Source organism: Bactrocera tryoni, chromosome 5, assembly GCF_016617805.1.
Source record: "Bactrocera tryoni isolate S06 chromosome 5, CSIRO_BtryS06_freeze2, whole genome shotgun sequence".
Lineage (NCBI taxonomy): Eukaryota > Metazoa > Arthropoda > Insecta > Diptera > Tephritidae > Bactrocera > Bactrocera tryoni.
The window spans coordinates 29,358,573-29,372,740 of record NC_052503.1 but is presented as its reverse complement, the minus strand read 5'-3'; the positions used below and the strand labels follow the sequence as shown (position 1 = coordinate 29,372,740).

At 37.2% G+C, this 14,168-nt stretch overlaps 1 protein-coding gene across 1 annotated transcript in view; it reads right to left on the bottom strand.

Annotated features, from left to right (window-relative positions):
- The window catches only part of LOC120777849, a 48,657-nt gene extending 39,087 nt beyond the window's left edge, over positions 1–9,570 (bottom strand). Inside the window, exon 1 of the mRNA XM_040109384.1 lies at positions 9,196–9,570. Within this exon, the coding sequence (XP_039965318.1) occupies positions 9,196–9,544 (349 nt within the window). The 5' untranslated portion in view covers positions 9,545–9,570. The remainder of the gene's footprint in view (positions 1–9,195) is intronic.
- Between the last annotated feature and the right edge of the window lie 4,598 nt (positions 9,571–14,168).

Sequence of the window (14,168 nt, the reverse complement as noted above, 5' to 3'; positions counted from 1 at the left end):
CTTCCGCAAAACCTTTCTCTCGAAAACTCGTAACGTCGACTCATCAGATGTGGTCATCGTCCATGCATCTGTACCATATAGCAGGTCGGGGGTGAAGTGTAACTTGTAGAGTTTGATCTTTTTTCGTTGAAAGAGGACTTTACTTCTCAATTGCCAACTCAGTCCGAAGTAGCACCTGTTGGTATGAGTTAATCTGCGTTAGATTTCCAGGCTGATAAAAATTATCTACAAGTTCGAAGTTATGACCGTCAACAGTAATGTGGGTGCCAAATCGCGAGTGCGACGATTGTTTGTTTGATGACAGGAGATATGTTGTCTTACCCTCGTTCAACGCCAGACCCTTTTGCTACGCTGCCTAATCTATTGTGAAGAAAGCAGAACTAACCTTGTGGTTGTTAAGGCCAATGATACCAATATCATCAGCATACAACAGAAGATTGTACCTTCTCTATTCAGATTCGCAGCTCGAATTATTTTCTCAAGGAATAGATTGAAGAAATCGCACGATAGGGCGTCGGATTGTCTAAAATCTCGCTTGGTACGAACAGCTCGGAGAGGTGCTACCCGATCATGGAGGAGCTTTTGGTATTGCTTAGTTTTATATTAGATTTTTTATTCTACAAGTACATATACATATTTTGTGAAAGTGGAAATACCTTCCTACATTTAGTGTTTTTTGGTTATATCTATTAAAAAAATTAAAAAATGGCACCAAAAAGCTTTTAACTCAAGGATAAAACTCATTAGCGCACAAATGCCAAGCATTAAATTTCACATAAAGTCAAGGCACACCAACTTGTATTCACTTCCATACAATTATATTTATATATGCATGCCTTTGTGAGGTATGCGAAACATCCTTGTTAAAATAGCGGTTAGCAAAAGATTAAACGTGGCGTAAAATAAGCTGCCAACTAAAATTCAAAACCGCACATTTGCACACACGCAGCTGCTTAACGAAATGCACATGTGAGCTGCAAGCGCATGTGGGAAACACATTACAAACAAGCAGGCCTCGGCGGTGGCACTAAAGAGGCGTTAATACGTTAATTGTTTCTGTCTAATCGAATTAAAATCACAAGCGGCACCCACGCCACCCACAGGCACAGGCACATGAAAGCTGCAATGCGAATTTCACATGTGTAGGCTCCGCGAAGAATGAACCTGAATTTGCTTGTGGATATAGGAATGTTTAGATGTGTGTATAAAAATACCCGACGGTAAAACGTTAGTTGCCGAAGTTCATTCGAAACAATACCAACAATCCAAACTTATATTCTGAGAAAAATAAGGTATATAATAATCGGCAAATAGGAATGTAAATTGTAGTACTCGCAAAGAGTATAATCTTGGAAATAATATGCTGGATTAAATCGTAGTTTATAACCGTATTCGCAACCTTTTGTTCAGATACTTGATTTCCTACAAATATAGCTACCAAAGTTGAGTGAATTCGGAGCTCTTGCTGTTCGTCTTCGATTAAAAAATCAAATAAATTTGCTTTTGAAACCAAATACTGAACTAGTCCAAGAAACAGCATTAGAGACTAGTTAGACCATTATTAATACAGCCTAGTAGATCTTAGTGATAGAATACCTTGCTATATAAACATTTCTTTAGATTTGAAAGCAGAAAATAATAACGATAGATCTAACTCCGAAAAATATGTTTCATATTGCTAAAATCCACAACTTTTTTCTTGCAGTAAGACTCAACTCAGCAACAAATATTTATCGTTAATCTTTTTAGTAGGCTTGGGATTAATAATAAATTTTTTACCTTGTTCAAAGTTGTAAGAGGTCAGATATATGTACATGTGTTTTTTTCGCAGTATGTATATATCGCAAGCCAGAGTACTGAACTTTAATCCGTTAAACCAAACCTACTCCCAACTCAAATTTCTCTCAAAGAACCACCGGGCTAAGTATTACTTCATGGAAGAGAGAAAGACTTTGAGTCTCATCTATCATACGGACTGGCTGACACCTAATATATACTGTATAGTATGTCTTAGCTTTGTCATAATTAGAGCTGACGCTTCGCTGACAGCTTTCCATTTACCAGAGGCCAGACACATGAGTGCTGGTAAATTTTCCACGGAAAGACTACCGTCAAGTGAAGTTTTTAACTTTGCGCTTACATTTGAAAAAACGAGGGCTTTGAAAAAATACGTATTCAGAGTTTTCTATGCACTCTGTACACGTCGGAGAGTACGGACTAAGGTCGTGATGAAATCGGAACAGCTTATTTGTAAAGTATTCATGTCTACTCAGTATTTGGGTAAAGTGGAAGTCTAGGTCCTGTTGTCTATTTATCCAATAACGGATGTTCGGCGGTCCAGCGGCCTTTTGTTAAGGTTTGTCACCGTTGCTGCCACATTGTGATACTTTCGGTTCTCTCATCTTTTTTCCCGCCTGCAGACGGCTCTGATAGCTGACATATGTATATGTGTATAATGTGGTCGCTGTTTGTCTTGAAGTAGTTGAATATTGCCAAATACCTAGTTTGTCCAATAATGAGTGATTTTCGACGAACTTTGTGATATTTTTGCAGGTTGGAGTACTCGAAGTTACTATTAGTGCTATAGCCATTAGCAGCCGAAAAATATTTTTTGAAATAATTTCAAGGTAGATTGGCGTATGGATCATCTTTGGATAAAAGTCTGGGTCCGTTTCGTTTCTGCATACTGTGATGAAAGCAGACTTCTTTTAGAGGTAAAGCAGAAGACATTTCGTTAGCCCTTAAATGTCTTTGTCTTTTGAATTTTAGCCATGAATTTTGTAGGATATAAAAGTATGTAGGTAACCATTCATTTTTTCTGGGTTTGTTTTTCGTTGTCTAAAACTTTCAAATCATTTGAATAAAAAAATAGCAAATTTGTCAAAATATTTTTCCAACTAGTAGAAAAAATATATTTTACAAGTAAAATGTTGAACAAATACTATATGCCACTGACTTATCAACTTATATGTGTGTAACAAATACACTTCATAGATAATACAGGTATACTTAAATTACAACCGTACCTTTATGGATCCATTTTAGACCAGTTTTAAAACAGTTAATAAATCTTTCCTTAGAACTACTTCCTTTCCATAAAGGAAGCTGCGTAAATTCAATTTGAGAAATACACCTTTTACATACATATATAGTATGTACGGATATAAGCATATAAATGCTTGTGGTTCGCACAACCAATCGCTGTTGACGCGTCTTTCAGCAGTACGTGAGTGTAGACGTCGTATTATGGGTATAATCAAAAGTGTAATTTTGTTTGTATATATGCATATCCACCTACGCTCTTTGGCTGGTTTGTTAATTCAAGCACCCTTTATGCTTGTTGTTGCTGCTTTTGTTTTCAGCTGTTTAATTAGAGAAAGCTCTAAAGACTTGAAAAGTTTTCACACAATGCCACATAATGGCGTCACTTGAGGTGATAGCTTTGAGTGTGTGTGTGTGAGTACAATTGAGTGTGGGTGCCTTTGCGCCGGAAGTGTTCTCCTGCCACGTTTTACCCGTTTAACTTCAAAGCGTCGGAATTTTAATGCCTCGAAGTGTGAATCACACATTTCATAAACGCAAACATACACGGTATGTTGAATGCCTGTGAATATGTTTGTATGTGCATGTGTTAAATATTTGAAAATATGCAAAGGTGCTCATATGGTTTTGAACGCTTTATATCCTGTCAAGTGTTATTGTTTGCTTGGCTTAATAATTATAATGGTTTTGTGACTTGGCACTTCAAAATTGAAAAGCGTTGACTTAGACTTGTGATGGATCCTTTTAATGGCTAATGAATGGATGCAAAGGTATTGTGGAGTTACAAAGGATAGCATGGATATATGTATATGTATATGCATATGTATACACATATTACACAAATTGTTATAAATTTGAACTCGAGCATGGATTTTTTTGAAGTCATGGGAAAAATTATTTCCAGATTGTTTTTGGGAATATCCTATATGGGTGTATAATATGAATATCTGAAGCATTAATTATGTTTCGAATACCTGAAAGCAATCCACAATGCTTCAAAAGCTACGAATATAATAACGGATGATTCAAGTAGAGATATTTTTTTCAATAGCCTTTCTTTGACAGATTTTACATGAGTCGAGTCAAGCAGTCATGTCATATTTGTTCCGTAATATTTGACATTTCATCATGGAGAGGATTACGCAAAACAACGTTAACAAATCTCTCAACTTTATTACGAAAATTCATTTTCTGTAAAGAATGTGTTTCGCACGCTTCGCTCAACTCATGGTCAACATAATCGGCCTACTGAGCGCACTATACGCAACACCATCACCCATCTTGAGACCCAGCTTTCACTAGTGGATACTATTCGACTGAATTGACCACGTCCAGCACGCAGAGAAGAAAATATAACAGCCGTAGCTGAGAGTGTACACGAAGACCATGGGGTGTCGATTCGGCTAAGTTCGCAGCAACTCGAATTAACGCATGGAATGACTTGGCGCATTTACATCGAGATCTTCAATTGAAAACGTCACTTCCCATACATCGCATCATTCAATGGCTTTATTGAGAGAACACTTTGGTAAGCAGATAATTTCACATTTTGGGCCGGTCGATTGGCCATCAATATCTTTTGATATCACTCCATTAGACTTTTTCCTGTGGGGTATGTGAAGTCTAAAGTCTATGCGGACAATACCGCTTCGATTTAGGCCTTGGAGCAAAACATCACGCGTGTAATTCGCCAGTTATCAGTCAAAATGCTTGAATGAGTCATCGAAAAGTGGACTTTACGGTTGGACCACCTGAGACGTAGGCGCGGCCAACGTTTGAAAGAGATAACTTTAAAAAGAAATGACAAAGAATGTTCTTTCGAATGTTAGTAAGTATTCCTCATAAAATTTGACGAGTGAGGTTTACATATTTTTTGATTTTTTTGATGTCTAATGAGCTCATCGTCTTAGTTGTGCGTCATGAACTCACGAAGATGCTTTTGTTCATGAGTCTGCTGTGATATCTATACTCGTGTGCTTTGAAGTTTAAGTCGTGGAATAACCAGTCAGGTTTTGATCAAAGACTATGATTTTCACCTTTATCGAAGAAAAACTGTAAAATATTTCGCATTTTCTCTTTACTTGGCTCCATCTTTGAAGCAGTTGCAAATAATATGAGTCAGGTAACTATAAAACGGACTCAGAGGTTTTTAGTACGAGAGATTTTTAGTAGAAAATATGGATTCCTCTTTACTAGACCTAATGCTTGAGTCGCTGGGAGTCATGAGATCGCTAAAAACTTTATTTACAGATTTCAATCCATTTTTGAGTATGAAACACGTCGCGACGAAAATACTCGACTTTTTCACCGAAAGAAGGTTTCTAAAGAACAACCAATCGAACCAGTAACGGAAGAACCGAAGAAAGCTGCTCGTGTTGGTCTTCTAATTGACACATCTTCAAGTACTTGGATGGACGTCTTTGACGAACCAATTTTATTCTCTGACGAAGAAGGAAAAACAGAAGAACCTTTCTTTCGTTGAAATCACATATGTTTAAATTATTTTACTGAATATTAATTACTTTCAAAAAACCTCAGCACTTTTAACTTTTTAATTTTCCATATAGTTACGAAAAATTACATATTTTGGGTAAAAATCATCATCTCATTAAACGCAAGTAAATCCCCTTGCAACTGCTGTTGGCACGCGACTGTATTTCTCCATGATGAGAACTTACCAAACTCACGAGAATTATTGCAAATAATCATTGAAATTTATTGCGCAAAATTCAATAAAACACATACAATACCAATTAATCTCAACTCGTCCAGCCCACAGATTTGCCTGACAAAACTACCGGCACAGAGGAGCGAAAAAACGTTAAAAACAAAAACAAAACAAACGAATATGATATTATCTGCGTATAATGACAACAATAAAAAAATAATGCCAACATAAAGGAAACAATAATTCCGGCATTCGAAATGCTGCCGGATAAAAAGACACAATGAGTGATAGATAATTCGTTACGCCTCCTTTTGTTGAAACCTTAAAAAAGTAGCAACTGGCGGGTTGGCAAAGAAGTACACCAACAGGAACAGGAACGGTGGATTAACCCCCAAAGCAAGCGACCGCAACCAGAGCACTCATATATAGTACATATAGACAAGCAAGAGGTGCATAACAGTAGCGCCGCAAACAGTTGTCGGAAGTGTTTAGGAATCGGAACTGGTTATATGAATTTGCTTTGGTTACTTTGGTTGTGTTTTCATTGGAGGATTTATGAGCGAATGCAATAACATAGCGCACGCAATAATTTAAACATGATTAGGAGTGCGAGTTGTTATTACAGCCTCCAGCCCAGCGGGCTTATGGCCCTAAATGAAAAACAAAATCGAAGAACAACAAAAGCGCAGCGGTCTTAACCTGGAGAGATGGCATTGTAGTTTGAATAAAAATTGAAGCGGCTAATCCGGCGACCAAGTCTAAAGCGCAAAACTATTAAGTGCAACCAAAATAACTGTTTGTATCTACTTATTATAATGAACTGTTGCAATATTTTTCCAAGCGCCCAACTATTCGATTCATTGCTCCCTGAGGGTGAAGTGTTGCTACCAAATGTATTTAATTTTTTGAAAAGGATTTGTTTGTATTTGGTATTAGGTGCAGGCAAATTAGTTCCGTTGCTTTTTTATTGCGTTTAATTGGCCGAAAATATTATTGGAACTCAAATGGAATTAAGAAGCAGATGATTTAACATTGGAAATACATTGAAACTTTGCATTCCGAATACCATATTCAAAACTTATGCACATATACATACGTAGATTTTAAGATAATAATATATAAAATATATCTATTATGTCTAGAAATCAGCAGAATTGTGTTAATGAGATAGTCAAAGCTGGTTGAACCAAATTATAAAGTAGCAATCAGTAAGCAATTCAAGCATATCCTTGGTATGTATATACCTCGTAATGAGAGAGAGTTTTGGTATACCTCGCAATTTGTGCCTCAAACTCGGTGATACAGCATCATATACAGGGGCGGATTCACGGAGGGAACGGGGAGACTAAAAAATTTTCAAAAAATTTAAATTCCTTATTATAATAAACTTCTACCGAAATGGAACTCTTGAAAGCTGTTAAAAAGTACATATTTTGCCAGCTCCCACTCAAAAGAAAGAATTTCGTATCAACTCAGCTATGTTGCCAGACTGGTGTGGGTGCCTGTAAGGACAGTATTTTCCAAATTCACCAGACATCGAAAGAGTCAGCGATCCGCTGTTGTCCTCGGTTCTATCTCTCTAGTGGATGGAACTCGCGTGAGTTTGATAAGCTTTGACCAACAACCAGCACCTTCACGGCTACAAAATCTTTTGGCCCAGAGTGGACCACCAGAGGTCTACTTGCATACATGCGATGAAGCTAAAAATCTTACATGACTCAAATTGCGAAAGTTGTATGGAAAAAGCAGGTGTCAACACATCTGTACAATTGAGTTCCTGGCATTTTGATTGGTATGACATTAGTCGCCTTAACAAATTTGTGGCAGCCTCAAAACGCTTGTGATAAAATGAGTTGTTTATGATCAATGTTTGGAAGTTCTTCGCAATACAAAGAACGACACCAAGTGTGTTTAAAGTGGGTACCTGCAGACGACAGCCTTATCTCACGACGCTCAAAAGCACGGCGGATTAAAGCAACGCGTTGATCAGCGTACTTTGCGTCCGGCACCCGGCTGCAATGCAAGTCCACATTAAACTATTAAACTGACCAAGAGTCAGTTTTCCCGCGTTCGGCTTTTAACTACAACCACCACGATACTCCCCGAGGGGTCAGTCCGTATGAGCAGATTGGAGAGGACTACAATCACTTCTAGTCCTCGTAGTATCAAGTCTCCGGTTAAATCTCGTTGCCGAAAATACTACCAGTTGAACTTCCATACTGCTCTAGACTGGTGACCAGGGGTTGGACCCTATACGCATTACACATTCACACAATAAGCTAACTCTAGTACCCCGTTAAACGCCTTCGACCTTAACTGTTCGGTCTTCCGATTAGTGGAGATCACAACGTTAACATTTAAACGTCCATCAGTCCAGCTAACCCCCATACCACCGAGATCTATCTCGCATGTATGTAGTCATAACTGTTCCGACAGTCAGGGATATTGTCTCAAAGGTTTTGCCACTTCCACCTGACCCTATTATCTAAAAGCCTCTTGCTTCCTAGATATCTCTCCCTCTCCACGTCGTAATCTGCTCCCCCTCTTAGATTGAATACAACAGCAAGCTGTATGTCAATCAGGTCAAGAAAGGGTGCACCTAACAAAACCTGCATCGTATCCGTCGAAACGGTGAGACATACAGGCAAAAATGCAAACATCATACAAAGAACAGATGGCCTTAGCTGTTCGAGTGAAGTCCAGCGTGAGGATTAATGGGGCCGATCCGATCTATCAACACTTAGAAGAAATTTGTTAATGGCCATGTGTCTTTTTGACAAAACTTAAAACAAATGATAATTCAGATTTGTGAAATCTGCTGTATATTCTGAAGAGTTAAGTTGTAGATGAACCTTCAGAAACCAAATCCGGAACACTTCAGAAATGTTAAAAGGTGTAGGAGTAGGTTTGTTTGGAACACTTTAGCGTTATTTGGATTGGGATTATTTATGTTATCGGATTTGCTTCGTCAAAATTGTTGGTGACTCAAATTATATCATTTACAACAATAACGAAATGAGCTTTAAGAAATGCATGTTTATGTGGATGGAATCTCTAAAACATATGTAAAAAAGTTGTTAACTTAATGGTTATTACTTTTCTTAAAGTTGTGAGTGAAAAATTTTACATAAAGAAACCTCAGGCCATTAATTTCCATTGTTAAATATTAATCGAAGGAAGTGTAGTTTGGCCAAAAGCAAAATTTTGCTCAAATCCAGAAAATAAAAGTACAAACATTTTTGGAAGCTCTAATTTGAAACTTTGTTCTTAAAAATTATTAAATTTTTTATAGCTTTCTTCTTCTCTTTTGCTGTCAAAGTAATATCTCATATATTGGTACTGCTTTAAGTTGTTTTCTTCTCTTTTCTGATGGCTCAATATAATTATAACGGTGTCTTAAAATATTACATCATACATAGCATACCAGTTGCCTTAATTTTTATGAGATCGAAATCAACTTTCTGCAATTCTAAAAAAGTGCTTACCGTTTCTCACTCTCACACCTTCGCGTGTATCACCTAAAATCGCCGAAACACTAAATTTCAATATTGGCTTTGTGTTGTTATCCTTCAAAATCGTCGTTTCTTTCTCCTCGACTTTCGGCAATCTGAGCGCCTCACTCTCATGCAGATCCATTTCATCATCACGTTCTGGATCCAGTTCGGCATCATCCATATCGTCATCGATACCGATATCCGGCTCATCTTCATCGTCCTCCACACTATCAACACTTTCACTGCCACCATTCACAACACTCAAATGACAACACTTATCACATTTAAAATTGTTTTCGCGTCGCAACATTTCGTCACTGTTATAATTTTTCGTATTCATGATTTGTGCGAAATTACCGCAACGATTGCAACACAGCTCTACACGTTCACCGATACGGCCGCCGTCGGCTGGACTATGTCCATTTCTGCCGCTATCCATATTGTCCGCTAAACGATCGTACGTTTGGTCGATTGTATTAGCGTTTGGCGCTGAGTCTTCTTCGTGTGTTGCGGGAAGCGCGGAACTACGGCTAAGCAACATTTTTGTGGCTTCAAGGCCGTTACATACGGTAAAACCGCGTCGTTAACGCAATAAGCGCGCGTTAGGCCAACAACAAGAATTTAATTGTTTTCTGAGTTCGATTTGGACTCGGTTAGCGGGTTAATAATTTTAGAATGCGGTATTTTTGTCATTCAGCACTACTGCTGGCATGACCAAGGAACACACGAATCACGCGGTACCAACGAGACCACGTCTATTACGCTACGCGTGCACTACAATGCTTTGAAGAAGAAGAAGAAACCGTTTGCGGAAGCCGTGCAGTTGCGGCAAGGACTAAATTAGTACTGAAACCATATTGGATGCGCTGACTTCGAGTTGCGCGTGAATGCTGTTTGCTTGACTGACTGCCTCTGTTGGACGACGCACAATGGCTCGCTGGCGCTTGGTGGTGTTGTTGGCAGGATGCCAGTTAGTTAAGGGTTGCTGAACGGTGGTTGGTCTATTTCTCCTGCCCGCTGCGCTTCATCTATATTAGTGTGCGTGTACGCGTGTGTGTGTTTGGCAGTGGCAAGTGCCACATGCCACATGTATGCGTATATGCTTTGTGCAACACTCTTCTGCAGCGCGGCGCCTTCTGTCCATTATGTACTTGCGCACTTAATACATTTATGTAATTGTTTATGTATTTTATTTATTTGTGTGGCAGTTAAGGTAACCTCCATTGTGCGCTTTATGGTCGTTCGACTTTTGCTTGTTGTTGCATAATAGCTGTGCGCTGTTGTTGCTCCTGTTGCTTTTACTTTAGCCATTGTTGGTGTTGTTGTTATGTTTTGATTTGATTTTATTCGTGTGTTATAACAATAAAATATTAATTTTCTTGTAAAGTGGATATAACAATATTTGGATGTGTGAGATTTGCCTTTGCTCTCCCGCGCTGTGTGATGTGTGAGGGGGCGGCGGAATGTGTGATGATGGCGCTCCTGCAAATATGGATATCCCACTTAAGGGCTTATGGTTGATGTTTGGAGTGCAGGTGTCGAAAAAAAATATTTTTATAAAACTTATATATTGATATTTACATTATAAAATTTTTTTTTGAACAATTAATAGAAAAAACTTTAAAAAAATTCGAAAATTTTTTATTTATTTCTTAATTGAAAAATATTCTCATAATAATATATTTTAAAAATATTTTTACATTTCATTAAAGCTTATCATTTTAAATAAAAACCAATCAATGTCAGATAATGACCTGATTTGTAAAATATAAGAATATATTTTGCTTAAAACGAAAATAATTATTTCCTTTTTTTAAATAAGTCGAAAAACAGGAATTCTTTTACAGTTTATATTGTTATTGTCTTTGGTTTTTAAGAAGATCATGACTTAACTAAACATCAGCTTATAACTCGCCAGAAGCCCAATTAGTTTTGTTTCGAATGAGAAATAATCACGGAAAATATTCGGTCTAAATCGGTCTAATCTATAAAGTAAAGGTCTAACCTTACACAGCATGCTATGCGTACTGCCGATTCTATTTTCGAACTTATTGAGGAAGTTAAGGGGTTACATGAGTTTCCTCTGGTAAAAAAACAGAATTTCTTCAAAAATTCTTTTCTCAAACAAAAATGAAATATTTTATTAAAATTTTTTATGGTTACTAACATACACTATTAACAAAGAAATTCTGAAATTTTTGGAAAAAATATTTTAAACTCGGAAAAAACGATGTGTCCGCGTTGGCTGAAAAACTCTTTAGAGGATCATTCAAAGTGAAAAAATACGTGTTTTAGTTAAAAAATAGAACTTGGACGAAGGAAAAAAACTGAAAATTCGATTTTTGGCAGACATTTAAAAAAATTATAATTTCAGTGAAAATTTTGCGACATTGTTTTTTAAATAACAGTAATCGAAAAAAAGCCTTCGTCCAAGTCTTTAAAAATTGTATCTCAAAAATCTGTGTATATTTTCATGAAGGTCAGTTAAGTAGTTCTCGAGAAATCTTGCCAACCGACTTCAAAAACACAGTTTCGAGAAAAACGCGTTTAAATACGATGCACTTAGGCTAGCTAGCCTAGAGCGCACACGTTTTCAAAGCTTTATCTCCGAAACTATTACTCGGATCAACTTGAATGAATGAATGAATTTAGGGCAATATTCTAGCGGTGTTTTAAAATTTAATAGGACAATAAAAAAATCGATTTTTTGAAACTTGTTAACCCATGTAAGCTTTTAAGTTAAATCCTATCTCTATTAACAGTTCTTTGTGTAGACAGAAAATTTCTTATTGCTCAATCTCGGATAACTCTTGGTTATACCACAAGTTTGCTTGGGCGTTTAATTTGAACTCCCGTGAGTTTAAACTATTTTTCTGTGCTTTTCATTAGCTGTGTAACACAGAAAAGGATACCTACTTGAAAAGCCTCTTAGTGGTATATAGTGTGGACTTCATTACTGTAAACCTACATCACTACGTCGCAAAGTATATTTCTTTAGCGTTTTCACTGATCACAAATCGACTCACGGAGAAGATTGGACTTTATAATCACTGTAGCGTTTTTCAAGCAATGGTGGCAGTCATTCAGTTAGCAGTAGATATATTGCTCTAAAATATTAACTATTGTAGGGAGGTGAAAATTTACTTCGACAGCAAAACTGTAATACCATCTTTTGGCTCCCTCATTCTGCCCTCATAGTTAGTTAGAGAGTGTCTGATATCATTCGCTGGGAACTGCAAATCCAAAGAGCTTTCAAGAAAAGGCATCCTTGTCTCGATTATTATCGATATTTTTTCATCCTTTTGTGTTCTAGCACTGAACCACTGGACTTCGTGTCACTTAAGCAGCCGCTGCTTAACAACTAGTTCTTGTGCGACTGCAAGATCCTTTTGGCTTAGGAACACAGGAGGAACACATGAGAATATGTGAATTATTCGCTCTAAGTAATGTTTATCTTGCCAGGAGTTCTTAATGGCCATTGCCCAAAAGGCGTGCATGTGCTTAAGCTAAAAATGTTGTCGGACGCTAATAATAAAGTTGTTTGGAGGAAGGAAAGGTTTAAACATTCAGGCAATTTCTTCTCCATTTTTCCGCGTTTGCAAAACTAAGATAGAAACATCACTGTAGTCATATCGTCGGCGATCCTGGTGAAATCGAGGTGATTAACTCTAGCCGTCTCAACAAATTTGTGACACACACAAAGCGTTTCGACATAAATGACGATCAACATGTGGGCCAATCAAAATCCGTGATCACCGAAAATTCCATCAAAACTGCACGTGAATTCATGAAAAATCAACCGAAATCATCATTGAAATTCATGGAAATGGAATTGAACATCTCCAAAACATCGATTTATCGCATCGAAGCTTGTGACCGATTATTTGACCAGAAACAACATTGTAAACATTAACCACTCCCCGTATTCACCTGATATGGCACCGTGCGATTTTTTCCTTTTCGGAAAAATGCATTTGCCCATGATAGGAAAGCGTTATGCAGACGTAGGGGCCATTCAAAAGGCTTGCACCGGCAATTGGCGGCCATACCGGCCAACGAGCTAAAACACTCGTTCGACATGATTTTGGACCATGCAAAAAGCTGCATTGAAGCAGAAGGTGACTATTTTGAATAAAATAAATTGATTTTGGAGAAAAACCAAAAATAAAAAAATCTGAGAACTGAAAATTCTAGTAGGCAAATTTTGTTTTCTAGATCTTGTGACCATTTAAAAGATCAAAATTTATAATATCGAAAAATCCAGCTTAAGAATTTCAGTATAAATTAAAAAAAAATGTAAAAGCTTAGAAAGCTTTGACATTTGGGTTTAATATTTGTTAACAAAAGGAGAAGGATAAAGGGCCATACTGATCAATTTAAGTAAGTGGAAAGAATAATTTCCTTAAGAATTCATAAATGAATATATAAACTAAACACAGGCATATTTAATATTAATTTCCTCTATAAGAAAATAAATAGAATTATATAGTTGAAATGAGTTTCATGTGTCACTGATGAAAAAAAAAGAAAGTTATGTACAAAGTAACAAGCATTCTAATGACATTTCTTCAACATTTCCACTGTTCCACTTATCCATTTGCCCCTGGACAGGGCGAGTAACATAAGTCGTCATATTTAACAAAGCATTTCAACATTATGAACTTTTATTATCACCACAAATTAGTTGTAGCATGTCTTATTTACTCAGAGTTCAGCGCAAGTATGCCTGAGTGCTGAGTACTCACACAGTGACCTCTCACTTTCTGCCGCTCGCACTCACAGCAAGCGCTCAACAAAGCCACACACCAACACCAACACATACATATACGTACTTTTATAAATACAGTTAGTGCATACACACTAGTAAACGAACTGTTGGCAGTTGCTGCAGGAAGTCAGCAAAGTAAGTCATAAGCCAACAGCAGACACTTGTCTCTAGCACAAGAGTAAATACAAGTGAATGG